General features: G+C 45.2%; 2 protein-coding genes across 15 annotated transcripts in view; both read left to right on the top strand.

Moving 5' to 3' along the window:
* The first annotated feature begins 4,203 nt into the window (after positions 1 to 4,203).
* Positions 4,204 to 19,861, top strand: part of LOC128323068 (flavin-containing monooxygenase 5-like) — an 80,979-nt gene continuing 65,321 nt past the window's right edge. For 3 of the 10 annotated variants that reach the window (XM_053245637.1, XM_053245646.1, XM_053245647.1), the window contains exon 1: positions 5,495 to 5,575. The gene's annotated coding sequence lies outside the window, so the exon portion shown is untranslated. Of the gene's footprint in view, positions 4,248 to 5,156; positions 5,241 to 5,393; positions 5,576 to 7,417; positions 7,505 to 7,608; positions 7,725 to 19,861 lie in introns of those variants that run through there. The other 7 variants (XM_053245644.1, XM_053245640.1, XM_053245638.1 and 4 more) reach the window with 7 other exon arrangements.
* PLPP6 (phospholipid phosphatase 6) lies at positions 5,158 to 9,283 on the top strand. Of its 5 annotated transcripts, none has more exons than XM_053245650.1 (4): positions 5,158 to 5,240; positions 5,913 to 5,987; positions 7,287 to 7,724; positions 8,690 to 9,283. In XM_053245650.1, exons 3-4 carry the CDS (start codon positions 7,307 to 7,309, stop codon positions 9,055 to 9,057), a joined length of 786 nt encoding a protein of 261 aa, XP_053101625.1. In that variant the 5' UTR covers positions 5,158 to 5,240; positions 5,913 to 5,987; positions 7,287 to 7,306; the 3' UTR covers positions 9,058 to 9,283. The 5 variants fall into 5 exon arrangements, with proteins under 5 accessions (XP_053101625.1, XP_053101626.1, XP_053101624.1 ...); XM_053245652.1 differs by lacking the exon at positions 5,158 to 5,240 and adding an exon at positions 5,398 to 5,520; XM_053245651.1 differs by lacking the exon at positions 5,913 to 5,987 and having other exon boundaries at positions 5,179 to 5,240.

Genomic DNA, 19,861 nt, shown 5'->3' with positions numbered 1-19,861 from the left:
TGAAAAATCCCGGAGCCGGTTCCATAGCACAATATCCAGGTATTCCGGACGCAATGCCCCAGGCATGTCACCAGTCACCCCCCGGAGAACACTACAAGGAGTAGTAGGGAAAGCCCCACAAACAGTCCGGAGAGCCGTAGACTGTATAACATCCAACTTGTGCAAAGTAGATTTAGAAGCTGATGAGAAGGCCTGACATCCATAGTCCATTACCGAGCGAACCATGGCACGATACACCAACAGAAGAGACCCCCGGTCCGCACCCCAAGAATTACCAGAAATACCTCGCAGTAAATTGAGATGTGGCCTACAACGATCTTCAAGGGAACGAACATGGGGGATCCACGTCAGCTTGGAGTCAAAAACTACTCCCAAAAAACGGAATTCAGCAACGAGTTCAATATGAGAGCCGTACAAAAACAAGCTGGGAGCCACCGATACTGAACGACGTGTAAAAATCATCCCCTTCGACTTCGAAGGTGAAAACTTGAAGCCCCACTCGTTCCCCCAAGCCTCCAAAGCAAGGAGAGCCTTATTCATTTTTTCCACAACGCTACCCAAATTTTTACTCCTATACCAGATCGCACAATCATCTGCATATATACTGCAGGCCACGCCTTGTGGCAAAACTAGAGGCAGGTCATTCACCATCACGTTGAACAAAGTAGGGCTCAAAACGCTGCCCTGGGGGATCCCATTTTGAATTTCACGGGGCTCAGAAACCGAGTCCCGGACTCGGACTTTAATACGCCTGCCCTCAAAAAAGGACAACAGCCACCGAAAGAGTCTTCCTTTTATACCACAACAATGCATTTTGTACAGCAAGCCCTCCCTCCAAACCATATCATATGCTTTCTCAAGGTCCAGAAATGCCACAACCAAAAACCCCTTCAATTGGAAGGTCTTATGTATATCAGTTTCCAATCGGATCACCTGGTCCAAAGTGCCACGACCCTTCTGAAAGCCTCTCTGAAAGTCTGTAAGCAACTTATTCTTCTCAAGATACGACATCAGGCGATCATTAATCATCCGTTCCATGAGTTTACAGAAACAAGAAAGTAAAGCTATGGGGCGACAGGACGTTGGTTCCGACAAATTCTTGCCCGGTTTGCTCACAGGAACCACGATGGCATCTTTCCAGGATAGTGGAACAACACCCGCCTCCCAAATCAGGTTATATAATCATAACAAAAGCTGAACTGAATCCTCAGGTAAGTGTCGAAGAATTTCATAACTGATGCCATCCTCACCGGGGGCCGACCGCCTCCCTAGACATATAGCCCTACGAAGCTCCCAATGAGAAAAAAATGCATCAAGCTCGCATTCCAAATAAGGAGTAGACACGTCAAAAACTGTCCTGTTACTTTCCAAGAAGGCCGCCTGACGTTGCACAAAGGAAGCCGGCCTATTTTCCGAGCTACCAACTTGTTGAAATAAATCAGCAAGCGTTTCGGCCTTTTCCACATCCGAAACAGAAACAGAGACATCTGCCAACATCAAAGCAGGAACACCTCTCATCTTTGGATAAACCCCATTCATCTTCCGAATCTGCCTAAAGACGTTCCCAAGAGGAACGTCTACTGACAACCTGTCACAATAGGACCTCCAGCTCTTCCTCTTCGCTGACCGAACAACCAACTTCACTTTAGCCCTCAAACGCTTGTATACAAGCAGATCAGCCCCAGACATAGTACGTTTAGCTTTCCTAAAAGCACGATTCCGTGCTTGGACAGCCAGTTTACAATCCTCTGACCACCAGGGGACCAAACGACGGGATGTACCCTGAGCTCCAGATCTGGGAACAGCAAGAGAGGCTGCCCTAAAGACACCAGACGAAACAATGTCAGCGAGCTCCTCTACTGGAGCTGAGGCTGGGGCCAACGCCAACTCCCGTGTACAGGAGGTCTGGAACAGATTCCAGTCAGCCTTCGTATAATTCCAACGAAGGCCCAAGGAGCACTGCTCAAAAAGCCCCTGCTCTCCAAACTGCAATAAGGTAGGAAGATGGTCGCTTCCCATATGAAGATCAGATAGAACTTCTCAAGAACATTTCCCAGCTATTGAGCTAGAAACTATTCCCAAATCCAAAAAAGACATCCGTCCAGAACTAGAATCAAACCTGGTCGGAATGTCATCATTAAGAATCACAAAACTATGGTCAGCACAGAACGCCTCCAAAACCTTTCCATTAGAATCAAGTCTAGAACTGCCCCACAGAGGATTATGACTATTAAAATCCCCACAAAAAATAACCGGACCCCAAACACCATCAAGCAGTGTCTCCAATAATTCCCTAGAAATAAGCCGGCACGGGTTATATATATTTACTATCCTAACTGGCACTGACAATCCTACCAGCGGAATTTCGATAGCCAAAACCTCAATCACCTCGGTCCTAACATCAACTTCCAAATAGTTCAAACTTTCTAAAATACCCAAAGCTACACCACCTCCTCGTCCCTCAGTCCGGTCTTTGCATAAAAAAACGTAGCCAGGCAATCGGAAGGCCAAGGAAGGGGCCAACCAAGTTTCCTGAATGCAAACAACCAAAGGAGGAAATGAACTAGTCGATAAAACATACTTCAATTCTTGGCCGTGAGCGCAAAGGCTGTGAGCGTTCCAACTGAAAATAGACAGAGACCGCAACCTAGGATACAGAGTGACCCAGCTCTACACATATCTGGCCAGCTGTCACAGAACCCATACCTAAATACTTTTCAGCTGCCTTCAATATTATTGCTAACTTCTCAGAATGCCGTTCAGTCTGGGCAGTGCAATTTATTACCTCTACCATAAATGCCAAAAACTTCTCTTTGGCGGGGAAACGGCAAGCTGCCCCTCCATCCAGCACTGCAGAGTGGGAAGGAAAAGAGGAAGAAGGTGGCGGAGGACCCCCAACTCCCATCAGCACCTCACCAGCCTCCCTATGTCGCTTAACAGCAGCTGAATAAGAGATGCCATTCTCTATCCTAAGCGCCTGGACCTCCCAGGCCTGCTTAGAAACCACACAGCCTCAATATCCCAGGGTATGGGCACCGCCACAATTACAACACTTCGCAGGCAGAAGACTCTCGCATTGTTTTATAGAATGTGCGTCGCCGCACTTCCCACAACGCACCTGGCTGCGACAAACCGCGGCTACATGACCAAATCGTTGGCAATTATAACAATGCAAGGGGGAGGGAACAAAGGGGTGAACCCTGAAGATCTGGTATCCTATAACCACCTCTTTAGGTAACTCCAAACCTCCAAACTGGGCAAGAACCGTAAAGGAAGGGAGGGCATTACCCTCCGGCCTAGCTGACAGGCGCTTCACTCCAGAAACAACGCCTTCCCCTAAGTACTTCTGAATGTCCTCATCCGAGATACTAAGAGGAACACTAGGGGTGTGCACGGAACCGCAGAGCTGCGGTCCGGCACTGGGGTGGGGGGTTCCATCAAGGTCGGGGGGGGGGCTTTACTTACCCCTCCCGTGCTTTCCACACGCTGCAGCTGTAATTATTCTAATAATCGCTCCTCCGTTGGCGGCTCCTCCGATGGCTCCTCCAGTTTTAAAAAATGGCCGCCCCCTTGTAGCCCCGGCCCCCTGCTGCTGCCGCCCCCTTGAAACCCCCTCCTGCCCCCTTAAATCTCGCCCCGGGCCCCGATCGATAACTTCAGAGGCGAGCGGGCGGGCGGCGGGGAGATATCCTCCCGCCCCCTTCCCTGCTGGGCTCAGGCTGCAAATGACTTTAGGAAGGCTTCTGCGCGCGCGCGCAGAAGCCTTCCTAAAGTCATTTGCAGCCTGAGCCCGGCAGGGAAGGGAGCAGGAGGACATCCCCCCGCCGCCCGTTTCCCTGCCGGTCTGCAGAAGTACTTTTACTTTTGCAAAAGTACTTTTACCTTTGCAGACCGGCAGGGAAACGGGCGGCAGTGGGATGTCCTCCTGCTCCCTTCCCGCGCGCGCAGAAGCCTTCCTAAAGTCATTTGCAGCCTGAGCCCGGCAGGGAAGGGAGCAGGAGGATATCTCCCCGCCGCCCGCCCCGCTCGCCTCTGAAGTTATCGATCGGGGCCCGGGGCGAGATTTAAGGGGGCGAGAGGGGGCTTTAAGGGGGCGGGAGGGGGTTTCAAGGGGGCGGCAGCAGCAGGGGGCCAGGGCTACAAGGGGGCGGCCATTTTTTTAACTGGAGGAGCCATCGGAGGAGCCGCCAACGGAGGAGCGATTATTAGAATAATTACAGCTGCAGCGTGTGGAAAGCGCGGGAGGGGTAAGTAAAGCCCCCCCCACCCTTGATGGAACCCCCCACCCTACCCTCCCTAACCAAAACCACCCCGTGACCGGACTGGTCTGGAGGCCTTTAGAATGGCCTCCGAACCGGTCCGTGCACATGCCTAAGGAACGCCCAGTATCACCCCCTTCTTAAAGGCCTGATGCAATGGAGCCTGACAAGAAACCTTTATCTTACCCAAGGATGACAAGCGCAGAAGCTTATCAAACTGTTCTTTATGAACACATTCTACCAGCAAATCGCCAGATTGAAGGCGTCTAGCCCTGGAAACGTCGCCCAAAGCTTTCCGTAACCATTCAGCCAGTTTAACAGGATTAGTATCTCCAATCCTTACTTCCTTATTAACCGCCTTCACCACAGCTGATAGCGGTCTCACAGTATCCTCCCTCCTTCCTGAGGCCCCAGCCGGGTATTCCACAGAGCCGCTGCGCTTCTTTTTGGCACGAGCCTCCTCCGGGGGAGGGCCGCCCTCCATATCCCCACCCAAACAACGACCCTTCCCTTTTCCTTGTGTCATCCCCTCCATCGCCATCCCCTCCTCCATCGGCGCAGTCAAGCAAACTCCGCCTCCTCACTGCAAACAGCGACCGGGGAGCCCCCTCCGACAGAGGCAGAGCCAACGCAATACCCCCACCCCACCTATTACCAAACCGCTGTACCCAAAAGAAGCAAAAAAGGAGAAATACCCCACGTTCACCAACACTCACAGCCAACCAAACAGTCAAACACTCCCAACCGACAAGGCGCCCACCACCACCGCGCGCCGGGGAATAAAGCCGCCCCGCGCCAGCTCGCCCGAGGTGGCCGCTCTCCACGTCCAAAAACGTTCTAAGTCTACGTTTCGCTGTTGTTCCTTTTCTTTCTCCCGCCCCAGAGAAGTGGCGTCATCAGCGTTGTCACGTGGGGCAGCGGAAGCGGAAGCGCTGCTGATTCAACTTGAGGGGGACCTGTTGCGGTTTGCGCAGTTGCTAGGTAACGGCCGGGCAAACGCGAATGGGGGTTGGGGGGAGGACTCACTGGTTAAAGGTTGATGACGCTAGTCTGGCGCTTTGAGTGATTCGGGAGCGGATGGAGGGGTTATAACAAGGCATGCGGAGAAAGCGTTGAAGACCCTGTGTGAGGGAAGGATGGGGTGTGTGGTGCATGACGCATGCATACGTCCCAGCAGCTGTCCGAAGTGGATGCTGGCGAAAGAGAGACTGCAGTGCTGGCCCCCAGCTGTCGATCAGGGGAGGGAAAGGATTGCCATGAGGTCAGATGGGGGAAGGGGAGGTGTCCCTCTCTCCTTTTAGACTGCTTTCCGCATGGCAAGTACCCTTATGAGACTGTCTTGCTGTCCGTGTGTCTGTCCATAAATAACTCATCTAGTGTGCGCAGAGGCTTGTTTTGGTGAAAAGAGGACGTTCCCTTTCCCCTCCTTGCTGTTAAATCCAAGGCTGGAAATGTTCTTGGGCTATGCTCAGAAACTGGGGAGAACACTGTTTGGATTGGCAGACACTCTTTTTGCATTTAAGAACAAGCTGGCTGATGATGTAACTCCTTTTGTAAATAATTTCTTTTAAATGTCTGCATTTCACATGGGTGATGCTTGTTTGAAAATGCCCAACCTGCAGATTGTACCCCACATTAATGTTGCCTCTCCAGCACAGAATGCTTGGCTGAAAATCACATGAGAGGTCTGAACCCACGATTGTGCATGCTGCCATTTAAAATGAAAAGGTATGCCATCTATATAGATTATCAGCATATATCAGGTTATTTCCCATGATTTTGCTTTTGTTAATCAAGGGGAGGCACAAAGAGTTCTTTAGGACACTGAAACCTTGCTCACTGGAAATCTGCTTCAGCATTTGGTGAGCCTTCTGGTGATTGTGAGGGGTCTGCAAATCATGTTTGAGCTGTGTATGTTTATCCCAGAAAAGAGATATGATAGCGGTCTTCAAATTCTGAAGGTTGTCATATCGGAGGAGGAGCAAGCCTGTTTTCTGTTGCTTTTGGGGTTAGGACCAGTGTTTCCTCTATGGCATGCACATATACACATGCACACAAGTTTTTTGATATCTGCTCAGTTAATTTTAGATCCTGCTCAAGTTGAATCAGGAAGGCCTGACTCCAAATGCATGAGGGCACACACTGCCTTAATACTGCTGCCCAGAACAAAACTCATTCTACACACACATATGGAAAAAATAAGGGAACATTCTTTAGGACTAGGACCAATGGGTTGAAATTACGAGGAAGTAGAGATAGGCTGGACATTAGGAAGAATTTCCTAGCTGTATGAGATCTTTGTGGAATAGTCTACCTCATGCAGCAGTGGGCTCTCCTTTGCTGGAGGTTTTCAAACCAAGGCAGGACAGCCATGTCAGGGTTGCTGTAGGGGTTTTCCTGCACTGAGCAGGTATCTTCCAACTTTACAATTCTATGATCTCAGTGAACCCTGAGATTTCACCGGGCATTGCCCATATACTTTCAATTTTATCTTTGTTGCCCTTAGGGCTAGAAATTTGCTCTTGAAAAAAATATATTGAGTATTTTAGCATGCTGAATTATGTACCCCTTTGACATGTTTTACATGTTTGTGTGGTGTAACTGCAAAACTGTGGGCGGCACCAAGTCTGTTCCTGCACTTTCTAAACAGTACTTATTGGTAGATTGCATTCTTCAGACATGGTTTTAGACACAGCAACTTGTTCATATTTGCACATGTGGAAAGTGCAGTTTGTTCATACTTGCATTTGTCTGCAATATTGGTAGTGTAGAAAACCTGTTTACAGAGTATTGATCACTGATCTTGGGATACACAGACTTTTCTTTGTTTGAGCTCTGCTTTCCTTTGCTAAAACTAAAATCGTTTTTGGAGTACAAAGGGAGATAGCTGTACACAAGGATCGTGAATTAACTGATTAATTAATTAGCTTTAAAAGACATGATTAAAGCTTCAGTGAATGAATTGCACAGACTGATTAATTTAAACTGTCCCATATATGAAAACCTTCTCTTTTCCTCTTCTAACAGACTATCCCACCAGCGTTATCATGCCCAGCCCTAGGAACAGCCCAAAGGGTAGCCGTGAGAGACGGGCTCCTGGCAACAGGCTGGAGTTCTTATCACTGATGAGTCCAATGAATCCGACACCCCCAGAAAGCCCATCTCGTCGCAAGGACTCTACAGCCAGTACTGGCCCTCCACAGGCTCTACCTGAAGAGGACTGCATGAAGCTGAACCCATCTTTTGTGGGTATTGCCTTCCGCTCTTTGTTGGCCATTGATCTTTGGGCCTCCAAACAGCTGGGGGTATGTGCTGGAGAGAATTCCTCTTGGGGCAGCGCCCGTCCTCTCATGAAAGTTATAGAGGTCTCAGGGCATGGCATTCCTTGGCTAGCTGGCACGTTGTATGGGCTCTGCAGAAGTGGTAGCTCAGCAGGCCGAGAGGTGCTACTCAACCTGCTCTTTGGTAAGAGCTGCCTTCCTCCTTTGTGCCCTTACCTCATAGTCTCCTCATTTTCCCATAGTCTTCATTCCCTCTGTTATTTGAATATTGTGGTGATTGGTCCCACTGTTAGTGAACCTGGGAGAATCAGGCAATATTTTCCCCTCCTCTCATGTGCATTTTTAAGAAGAATTTCCTACTGCAGTGTTTCCACTTTTACATATGAAGCTACCCCACCTGCTTTGGAAATATAAGTATTATTCCAAAACCATTGGAACTATGTTATGTTTGTGACAGGTTTCCATTACTAATATTTATAGTGTTCATTTAGCACTGAGTTCTGTTTCTTTGCTTATGGAAAGATTTTGGATGTCTGGAATAGACATCAGATATAAATTTGGATAGAGCTTCATCAATATGTGGAATGATGCATCGTGTAAGAATACCTAATGAGAAAGGCTTAATGCAGTTGTAGCCCTTATTGTACAAAGGAGCTTAAAGCTTCAGATGGAAGAAGGGGTTGCTGGGAGGGAGGATAAAAAGGCTCCTGATGATATCACATGTTCTGAAGTTATGCTCTCTTCTGTTAGGGATTCGCTATCTTCCATGGTACATCAGACTTGGTTTGTTTATTAACAGTTTATTGGGTCATTAGTATGTTGAGCCTTCTACACTTGATGCCCATAACTTGGTTTAATTTGCTTCCCTTCCCTACACTTCAGGCTTTGAGAAATTCTTTAAATGTTGGGGAGCTATTCCCATTCAACAAATTTAGAGTCATAATATTGGTGTGAATAGCAGCAGCAAATCCTGTGACATCTAAAAGGCAAGCTGAAGTTCTGTTGCTTAAGCCTTTGTAAGCAAGAGCCTCTCTGATTCTGCTAGTCAGTGTTAGTTTACAGAAGTTCAGGCTACAATAAGTCTCTAAATTTTTCTTGTATTGTTGCTCTTTAAAATGTCTGAAAGCTCTTTATTCACTTGTCTCCCAGCTCTGGTGCTTGATCTAATTTTGGTGGCCACGGTGAAAGGACTGGTAAAAAGAAGGCGCCCAACGCACAACAAGATGGACATGTTTGCCACTGTCTCCGTGGACAAATACTCTTTCCCTTCAGGCCATGCTACTAGAGCCGCCATGGTTTGCAGATTTGTACTACATCATCTCATACTGGCTGTCCCATTGCGTGTGCTGGTGGTGCTTTGGGCTTTTGTTGTAGGAATTTCCCGAGTCATGCTGGGAAGACACAATGTGACAGATGTGATCTTTGGGCTAATTATGGGCTACATTCAATACAGTATAGTTGAGTACTTCTGGTTATCACCTTTCAGTGCTCCTGCTCTCTTTACAGTGTGGAGTTGATTATCCTTAATGGATCAGCTGCAAGGGCCACTGGACTGCTTGTAGCACAAACAGTAAACATTTATTAAGCTCCATCTTAGCAAGATAGGTGAGCAGGATCAATGAGAGTCATCCTGAGGGGGTATGTGGATGGCTTTGGCCTCATTTTTTCCATTGGTGCCATCTTACTTTCTGAGTGTGTTGCTGCTCTGGAGCATGAGCCACCCCAATAAAACTGCATCAACCATCCAGTAGTAAAGCTGTTTGACTTTCAAGATGACAAAACCCTGGAATTCTAATGTAGCTGTGGAGCCAACTAGCCAGCCATACCATTTTTCATAGGATTTATGCTATATCAGCAATACTGTGAACTCGCAAAATACTGTGAACTGTGCCTATAGTTCAACCATTTTGTAGTAAATAGAATTTTATACATTGATCAGTGATAGTGTGTCAAACTGTTTCTGTGCGTATATATTCCAGTTGGTGCTGATGACTTGCTTTTGAAATTGTTGTAGTGATTTCTTACAGCTGTTTGACATTCTGGCTTGCATGCCCAGTGGCAGACCTTATTTTCTGGGTTCTTTTCCTGCACTCCTGAAGAGTTTTAAAGCTTTGATTCCCAGATAGGTCTTTCTTAGCCATTGTTCTTGTCTGCCTTGAGTAGTTTCTGTCAGTCAGTTGCCTCCTAGCAAGAGAATAAAAGCTGGGGGGAAATAGGACTTCAATTTTATCTTCATAAATTTGCAGGAAGGACATGAATATCTTACTAACCCACATCATCTGGAGCTAGAGGTGCTCAGCAATAGTGAACACCACCTATTGCTGCAGGGAGATGCCTACTTGAACAATAGTGAAAACCTGTTGCTGCAATATCACTATTGCTTCAGGAAGATGCCTACTTGAGCGTTTCAGTATTCCAGAAAGCATACTGTATGTCAAAAAGATTTTTACATTCCAGGATTTGCTTGAAATCTCTTATCAGTGTGTTGTATACTTACACCACAGAGATGTCAGATAAATCCTAGAAACAAATAATTAAAGGGGCAGGAGTGCCCCTTTAGTTAAGGTGAGCAGCAAAAAAGTGGTGGTGGGGAGGTTTCCACCATTACAAGCCTCAAAATTATATTGCTTCTAAATATGACAACTGTTGAGCTAGTAACTTGAAACTTGGTGTGTGTGATGTACTTGATGATATCTACAAATGTGTCAAATTTCAAGGAGATCTGGTAAAAACTGTCATAGCTATAAAATGCAGAAAATTAACAAATTGACTCACTTTTATCCAAACTGTATCTACAGGTATCATCTGTTTCTTTCCAATTCTGGTAAAAAATGACTGATGTGCTGTGTCAGGCATGTCTAGGAAGAGTGTCATTTAGTAGTCTGGTGAGGTTTCGACTAGTGATTCAAAAGTTATTTAGGGTTTCCTGCTCCATTAAAGCCTATGGATATCAAGTACTGGCAAAGTTATACAGAGCCTTGCTGAGTTGATGATGAAGCTAGAATGTTGACACATTTGTCAGTTCTCTGACATCACCAGGGACAGCCAGCTAGTGGATTCTTTTGCAAGTCCAAAGTCTTTTCCTTTAGAGATGGAAGGCAAACTCTCAGAAATGGACAGTTGGAGTAAGCCAGGTGGGTTATTAGTAGTACTCTGTAGGTGAGGAAACTGGTGGTTTGGAGGAATGATTTTGACAATGCACATAACTCACAGAAAAACACAAACATGCGCAAACAGAAAAGCAAACACAATACGCAATACATACACACACCACCAGCAGACACACAGACATACACAGCAAACACACAAGCACACAATATGAAAATACACACAACACAAAAATGTGCCACACAAACACACGCAACAGAAAATGCACACGCACACAAACACAGACATACAAATGTAACCAGACACACTACAAATGCACAAATACAGATGCTCAGATTCAGTACAAATACAAACAAATGCAACACAATCATGCACAGACACAATCCAAATGCAGACAGTTGGAATACAGATACAACACAAATGCAACACAAACACAAATAGATGTGAACAGATGCAACACAAACGCAACACAATGCAAATAGATGCAGATGCAACACAAATGCACTAAAAGAAATAGATGCAAACAGATACAACACAAATGCAAACAGATGCAACACACAGACAGACATGAACTCACATCATTCAGCAGGTCAGCTCCTAGGGCTAGGCAATGCAGTCAGCTCCTGGAGTGCTGGGGAACTCTTCCCTGCCTGAATTACCATGTGACCCCCTTCACCTGCTGGAGCATCATCCTTCACATTCTCTCCTGGTGCTTGATGAATCAGCTGAAGCTTTAGAAACTGAACTGGAAGGGACCATAGACTATAGAAGTCATTAGTGACACTAGCAGCTTTATTAGTGAGTCTAGCATATTTTTTTAGACCATAGACTAGACAATTCTACAGATTTTAGTATCTTCTAAGTCTATAGTCCAACAGTAGAGAGGCAAGCCAGTGATGGGTTATCAGATACTCCTCTTTCTTCTTGAGCTTAGGACAAGCTTGGGATGTTGCTATCACCCAGCATTTACTGGAGTATACCATAAAACATCCTTCCTGTTGAGTCAGGATAATGATGCTGAAGGGTGCTAGAATGCCGCATCCCAATTGCTGAACTTGTCCTGCAATCTAAAGATGTAAACAACAAACAGTCATAGGCCAACTCACAGGGGAACTCCCCTAGCCATACAGATGCTTCATACGGCAGTACAGGAACAGGACAACAGGAGGCATCTTTGCTGGTGCCAGGCAATTAATCCTCCACATATTGATTTGGACCTCAAAGACCAAAGAAAAGTGTGGGTGCATGGAGGAAAAATTTGTGACATTGCACAATTTGTGAAATTGCACAACATCATTACTTATCACATGACATGTCTGTTAAGGCAATAGCCTTAGGTTCCAATTTCCCGGCTTTGTGGAGCTGCAGCTAGATTGAGATAGCCTTAACTCTTGTCTTAAACAGGCAAGTTTTTGCCCGTTGAATTTGAAAGTACTTAAATTCATTTTCAGAATCAAAACTCATTGTAGTTATGAAGGCTGAATGTTTGCTAGTATAATTAGTATAATTAGTTGTGCAGTTCTAACAAATTTGAGACAATTGCCAATTAATCTGAAGCTGTTCCAGAATATCTTTTCTTTCTTCAGCCATCAATGACATGCCAGTCCAACTATTTGAAAAGCACAATCTCAACTTGTTCTTCTGGATTAATTAAAAGTAAAGTTGTGCCGTTGAATCAGTGTCAATTCCTGGTGACCACAAAGCCATGTGGTTTTCTTTGGTAGAATACAAGAGGGGTTTACCATTGCCATCTCCTGTGTAGGATAAGATAATGCCTTTCAGCATCTTCCTATATTGCTGCTGCCTAATATAGGTGTTTCCCATAGTCCCATAGTCTGGGAAACATACCAGTAGGGATTCGAACCAGTAACATCTTGCTCCCTAGGCAAGTTACTTCCGTGCTGGGCCATTAATTAGGTGTCATTTAATTGAGGTAGTACTGTGAAAATGCACACTGCTTCACTCAGAGGAGAAGAGACATGGTAATCAGCAACTACTCATATTCACATCTGATAAAGAGTGAAGCCAGCTGTTCTGTAATATAAAATGTATTTTGTGTTCTAAGTAGATATATAAACATTCTGAAAATTTTGAAGTACAGAAAGTGCTGGAGATTTTGGGAGAACTTGAGATATTTAATTCTTGTCAATCATAAATTCTCTTTACCACTTGAAGAACATGCAGTGCATTACAGGAGTACCTGTAATCCGTGGGGGTTCTGTTCCAATAGGTCAGCTGTTTTTGAACTACAACTCCCATCATCCCCAGGCTGGGGATGGTGGGAGTTGTAGTTCAAAAACAGCTGGAGGGCCAAAGTTCCCCACCCCTGCCATAGGTAATGAATGTGCCAATGATAAGTCACTGAATCTATGGGATCATGGGGGTTAGGTTCCCAGACTCACCCCCTCCATTCAGCCCCAAAACATGAAAACGGGCCAAATAAATTGCCTTACCATGCACCGTGGACCTTCAGGAGTCCAAGGATGCCCCCTGCAAGTCAAAAACTCCCTGAAATTTGGAGGAAATTGCATGTTTTTTAAATAAACAAATGAGTCATAAAATGGCTCCTCTGCTCAAAATGGCAGCCGGAAATGATCTCTGAGGTCATTTCTGGCCACCCTGGACCTGTTGATAAGTAGAATTAAACCCCAACCCCCAGCATGTGGTTGCTTTTTGGGTGGTATAAAAATGTGATAAATAAAAATAAATAAATATGCCAAGGTCATTACATGACCACAGCTATGTGAAACCATGGATGGTGAGTCCGCAGATAGTAAGGTGCTGTTTTTCCAGAGAGAGGTGGTCTACCAATTGGGGTCAGCAGGTAAACCAGCCCTCTGAAGTGGGCTGAAATGCCAAGTCCAGGGTGGAGGGCTGGTTTGTCTGCTGTGGGTACACTAGCCCTCCACCCTGGACTTAGTGCATTGGCCTGCCTTGGAGGACTGGTCTATCCATCGGCCCCAATTGGTAGACCAGCTCTCCCCAGAAAAAATTGCCACAAAATGGCACCCAGATCTATTTGAGTGATTCAAGCTTGAATCAGGATCAATTTGATTCAAGCTTGGAGCAGGCCCTTTTCTAAGGACGATTTGATTTGAATTTGAATCACCTTGATTCAAGCTCGAATCTATTTGACTTAAATTGATTTTCACATCTCCATTAAATGGGAGCCTCTGCAGAGTACACAACATCAGTGTGGATAGGATCTTGTCACAAGACCAAGAACATTGGTGCTGATTTCCTAAGATTATTTAAACTGTTTTGATGGCATGAAAGAAATTGAAATGGATGTCAGAAAAGGCAAAAATAGTACACCAGCTTATCCCTAAAGGAGAGGGAGAAGGGACTAGCTCTCTGGAGAGAAGGTGAGTACAGATGTGCACGAACAGGTCCAGAGGCCCTTTTAGGAGCCGCTGAACTGGTTTGAATCTTGCCCAGCTTGAGGGTTAGACAGTGTGGGGGACGATGCACTCCCCTCCCGCTGCATTTCCCCCGCCAGTGCACATTTTCCCCAAATTCCATTGGGGCGGCAGCGTACCTCCCTGCCGCCCTGCTCTGACGTTATCCAGAAGTAGCTGCGACTGTGCACGTCGTGCTCGCGCATGTGCCTGTGTGTTGCCTGCAGTCACAGCTACTACTTCCAGTTACTTACAGATGTGGGTCTTTATGAAATCTGGCTCAGGAGAAGATGTGGTTGGATCCTCAGTAGCACACTGATGTGCCTCATTTTGAGAGTAAAGTCATTTCTTTCTTCATGTCCTGGACCCTGCAATTAACGTAGTATCATTGGTGGAGGTGTCCAGAGCATTGTTTCCTGTAACAGGGATTCCTAGAAGTTGACTACAGCTCCCATAATCCCCAGTCAAAGGCCATTGCAGCTGGGAATAATGGAAGTTGTAGTCAACATCTGGGGATCCCTGTTATAGGGAACCGCTTAGAGATTTTTATACTAGGCAGTATATAAATTAGATAGATAGATAGATAGATAGATAGATAGATAGATAGATAGATAGATAGATAGGAAACACTGGTCCAGAGTACCATCTGATTTTGCTTTGTTGGATGAGTTTCAGTTGTTGGAACCAAGGATGTGGACAAAGTGTTTGATTGGGTTTGGCCAACCAATTGTATGTTTGATCCTTGCCCTTTGAGGCTTATTAAATCTAGCAAGAAGGGAATCTCCAGTTGGGTTCAGCAGGTTGTCAATGCCTCATTGAGAGAAGGAGTGGTTCCAGATTCATTGAAAGAAGCTATTATTTGACCACTTCTGAAGTCTGTACCCAAAGGATGTCCAGAAGGTGATGCTGGGGGACCACTGTCCAACCCTTTGACAGTTATGCTTTCGGGTTCTGCAGGATTCTGTTCTGATTTGGCTTGAGGTGCTGTCTGTATGTGGATGATATCCAGCCAGATGCAAATGAGGTGGTGACAGTCCTGAATCAGTGTTTGAGTATAGACTGAATGAGGATGAATAAATGGAGACTCAGTCAAGATAAGATGGAAGTAAGTACTGTTGGTCAGTGGTTTGTCTACTCAGCTGAGTGATGTTCAGCCTGTTGTAGATGGGGATGCACTCCCCCTAAAGCAGGGATGTCAAACTGTGGCCCTCCAGCTGTTTTTGGACTACAACTCCCATAATCCCCAGCCACAGTGGCCAATAGCCAGGGATGATGGGAGTTGTAGGCCAACATCTGCAGAAGGGCTACGGTTTGACATCCCTGCCCTAAAGGATCACGTTTGCAGTTTGGGGGTGCTCATTGATCCAGCATTGTCACATGGTCTCTATAGCTCAAAGTGCCTCCCATCAGCTTATTTGTATCTTTCTGTCCAATCCTAAGGAGATGGCTAGTTTAACTGATGATGTATTTAGCTATTTAGGTTGGTATCTGAGGATCCATCCCTGACAGATACCTATGCTGTAACGGAGAAACTGTGGAAGTGCCGTGGCCACATCAATCAGTTCCATCTATTTTCCAGAAGATTCTTTTTCTTCAAAGTATATGTTTATCACTCTGGAAAGCTTGAGAATCTCCTTAATTTCAGAATTTTTGTTGCCTAATCTTAACTTTTTTAGATTATCGGACACAATTTTTGTTGCCTAATAAAGTTGTTTGAAACAGGTCCTATAAGTGTGCATTTCATTTTCTGTGTCTATAATTATCAGTGAATTGTAACCCTTTCCTCAGGCTGGGCATTCCTGTTCAAAACTGCTGAGAATGCTGCTCAATGCCAGTTTTCCTGGGGTTTGTATTACAAAACATGATGCCTGGCCTTGTGTTTCTGATCTATGTCTCTCATGTTTTTCAAGAGTTCTGACTCAGCTAAACCTCTTATGTTAATGTATTGGCTTCAGGAAGAAGATATATCTATGCTTAGTTGAAACGCAGGGATACTATTTGTTACTGTAAATGACATATTAATGGAAAAGCATACTGTCTCTGTTCTAGAGAATGTTCAGTTTTGTAGGTCCTATAAGGCTAATGCTAAGTTACTGTTTTCAAGTGCAATTTTAAGTGCTCTATATGTCAGCTCTATATGTCAGCAATTCTAAGTGCTCTGTATTTCAGCTTGCTCACTTGTGAGCTGTTATGAGCTTATGAGATTCCACATCTAATGTCTGTGGCATCTAGTTTTGTGCTTTGTAAAAATATATTGTAGATCTCATGTGTGTTTTGTATTTATTGCTGGGGTGGGATTGCTATCATAAACCATGTATGTGATTCATAGTAAAGCATAACTGACAGCTAAATGATTATACTATGGCAGTGATCATCTGTCAGCACAAGCTCCATTGAAACAAGACACACACAACTGTAAAGTCCTTTACAAGTTAGACTGCAGATCTTAGAGGATGTAAGTAAAAATGTAGGGAACAAAGTCAAACTGGCATATGTCATTATGCTTTCTAACAACTGTTTATCTACAGTACAGGAAAACTGCTGCATTTCAAGTATTGTGAGATTTCATATTCTCCTTTTTTAATATTAAAGGGTTCACAAACTCATACATTTGTCTGGCTGTTTCAATATATGCTTTAAAAAATGGGGTGAGGAAAAACAGCCAGGAGCAATGAGTGAAATGGTGTGTGTATGAGTGAGTAAGTAGTGAGTGATTGCAGGCAACAGTTGTCTTTGCTTTCCTAGGACTGCTTTGTCTGCTATTCAAGTGTGAGAAGTGTGTTTACAAGAACTTGTTTAATGCCAAATTTATATCTCATCTTTCTTTCAGCCAGAACTCTTTCATTCATGTGTTTCCCAGAGGGTAAGATGTGAAACACTAAATCTTTTCACATACAGCTGAGTTGAGATGGTTCATGTTGTCCAAGCCTTTCTTCCTATTTCACCTGTGTCTACAGTGCTCATAAGTGACTACAGGTAGAGTAATGGGATTTTAATGTACTACAGTACATCTCATTGGCAAATGAGAGACCTGTGAAGGTCTCTATGCCAGCTTCACTGGTTACCCATTTTTGTACCTGCGAGCTACACATTTCTTTCATATACAGTGCCATTTCTGACCCTATACTACTATACATGTACTTTTGCAGCAATGTTCTGAAGTGGTTCAAAACAGAACATAGGCATTGCTCTGTGTAGTCCATATGAAGACTGAAAGAAAGATGCCCCTTTGGCTATAAAGTCCTGCTTGCAAGAATTTTGACCTCTCAAGTGGCTCTCTGTACTTCCTTGTTCCCTTTGTCCACTATGTTAATGGTACTGCCCTGGAGTGTTTGGTCAGCACCCCAATGTTTGGGCTTTGTGGGGGAATTAGCTCGTAAGCGGAGCCGGTTCCAGATCAGCTTTAATTTGTGCAAATGTTTGGATACAAGACAAGGTTGTAGTTTCAAAATAAAATATATTTATTGTAGGAGGGGGTATATAGAGGAGAGAAATATGTGATTAGAGCAATATTAATATCAAAAATACATTTAACAACAATGTGGTGTTTTATGAGCTTAAAGTCTAAACATGTTTCTAAATGAATCAACTGCAACGAGGCATTTTAGCTTAAAGTCTAAGTGTGTAAGATCCTAGGTGGGCAAGAGAAGGAGGCTTGAGATGGGGTTAGATTTATGAAAGGGGAGCAGAGATAGTTTCTGGGTCCAAGGAAGGGTGAAGGCTCATATTCAACTGATCTGGATGCCGAGACCCCAGGGCTTCTGGAAGGACTGTAGAATTTCGCTCCTCAGCGTGATTGGAAGCAGGAGGGATGCAGAGATTAGTAGATGGAGAGGTGCCCACTAGGAGGGTACCTCTGTGAGGGCCAGCTGACTTTGGCGGCTCATCAAGCTGGATGGATCGGCAAAAGGCCCAGTCCAGAGGATGGCACGACAAACTGAACATCCCCAGTTGTGATGGTGGGTGGGCAGCAGATAATCTCCAAGCTACTAGTGATTTCAAACTCCTTGTAGATGCAACTGCAAACAGGCTCCTGGGAGCCAGGCAGAATAAGCACAGCTAGCAACAACTAGCATTGCTGCTGCAACTTGTAGGCCCCTCTTAGACTGAGAATATATGTTGAAGTGGTGGGGAATAGAAGATTTTGCAGGTCAGCAAGCCATTACTGGGGAAGGGACACCAGACATGTTGCTAGTTTCTGGCTGTCCTGTCACCTCTCAGGCCTCGGTGAGCAGTTCCATCCACCCTCAGAACCTGACCTTGCTCCTTTGCAATGCCAGGTCAGTTCAAAATAAGACCGAAATCATCCATGATTTGATCATGGATGAGGGAGCCGATTTGGCCTGTATAACTGAGACCTGGTTGGGAGAGGCTAGTGGCCCAGTATGGGTTCAGCTCCTCCCTACTGGGTACTCAGTGGTGGAGCAGGTTAGGGGAGGTGGGGGTGGAGTGGCTGTGATCCATCAGAATAGCATCTCCCTTACCAGGATCCCTGTGAGACAATTGGACCATATTGAGTGTGTGTATTTTGGCCTGGGGACTCGGGATAGATTGGGGATTCTATTGAGTACCCTGATGCCCAGTGGAGTCCCTAACTGAGCTGAGAGAGCTAGTTGTGGATTTCGTGTTGGAGTTGCCGAGGCTTTTGGTATTGGGTGACTTCAATGTTCACTTTGGGGCCAGCTTATCTGGTACAGCTCGGGAGTATTACAACTATGGGCCTATCCCAATTGGTCTCAGGGACAACACACACTGCTGGTAACATTCTCAATTTGGTCTTTTGCTCAGATCAGGATGGTGTTCTGTGGGTGGAGACTCCTAGAGTGTCTCCATTGTCATGGATGGACCACCATCTGGTTAAGGTTAGTCTCATGGCCATAACCCACCTCTTCAGGGGTGCAGGACCTATTAGGATGGTCTGCTCAAGAAGGCTGTTGGATCCTATAGGATTTCAAGAAGCTGTGGAGGGTTTTAAGGTTGGTTCTGCCTTGGTTTTAGGGCTGATTCTGTTGATGCCCTGGTGGAGACCTGGAATAGGGAGCTTACCAGAGCAGTAGACTCTATCACCCCTAAGCTGTAGCAGAAGAATGGCAGTACAGTCCCCAAATAGCAAAGCAAAACCAGTTTGGTGAGAAAGCAACAAAGCAAGAGTTCTTGAGATAGTTCTTTAGTATTGAAGAACTACAAGGATTTATTTAAAGGAAAGTTACAAACGAATGTGAAAAAGCCTGCAGCTGAATTTCAGCTGTAGCTCATGGCTGAAGAAAGGGACCAAAACAAAGATCCATCTCTGGAGAGACAAAATGGAGACTAACACTGGAAGAACAAAGAAGAGAGGAGTCCAGCACTTTTATCCATGACTCTAACCCCCACCCCACAAGTGGTCACTATGAGACATTGCAGCTGAGAGCTGATGCTGCCAGGGTCCTAGCTCCAACATAAGCACCTTCTCCATTCTGCTTCAAAAAAAACTCCATGATATACTGAACAGCTACAGATGCTGAAGCAGCAAAGGAGAAGACTAGAGAGTAAGTAGAGGAAAACTCAACTAGAATCTGATAAGATGCTGCACAAAGCATCAGTTGTTCAGAGTTGTGAGGGGAGTGACTCCGGTTCCCTCTTCTCTGAATTTAGATCTGGATTTTTCATTATCCCCCTGTGATGCTTTTAACAACTATTTTGCAGATAAAATATTTCGCATTCTAGTCAGCTTGGAGACTGTGGTTATGGCAGGATCAATTGCAGAAGTGTCCAGTAACTCCTCTGGCTCAATTCAAATGGATCATTTTCAATTTGTGATTCCTGAAGATGTGGA

The sequence above is a fragment of the Hemicordylus capensis genome, chromosome 4 (genome assembly GCF_027244095.1).
Source record: "Hemicordylus capensis ecotype Gifberg chromosome 4, rHemCap1.1.pri, whole genome shotgun sequence".
Lineage (NCBI taxonomy): Eukaryota > Metazoa > Chordata > Lepidosauria > Squamata > Cordylidae > Hemicordylus > Hemicordylus capensis.
Note: the sequence above shows the minus strand (reverse complement) of the source record. Positions and strands in the feature narration are given on the sequence as shown.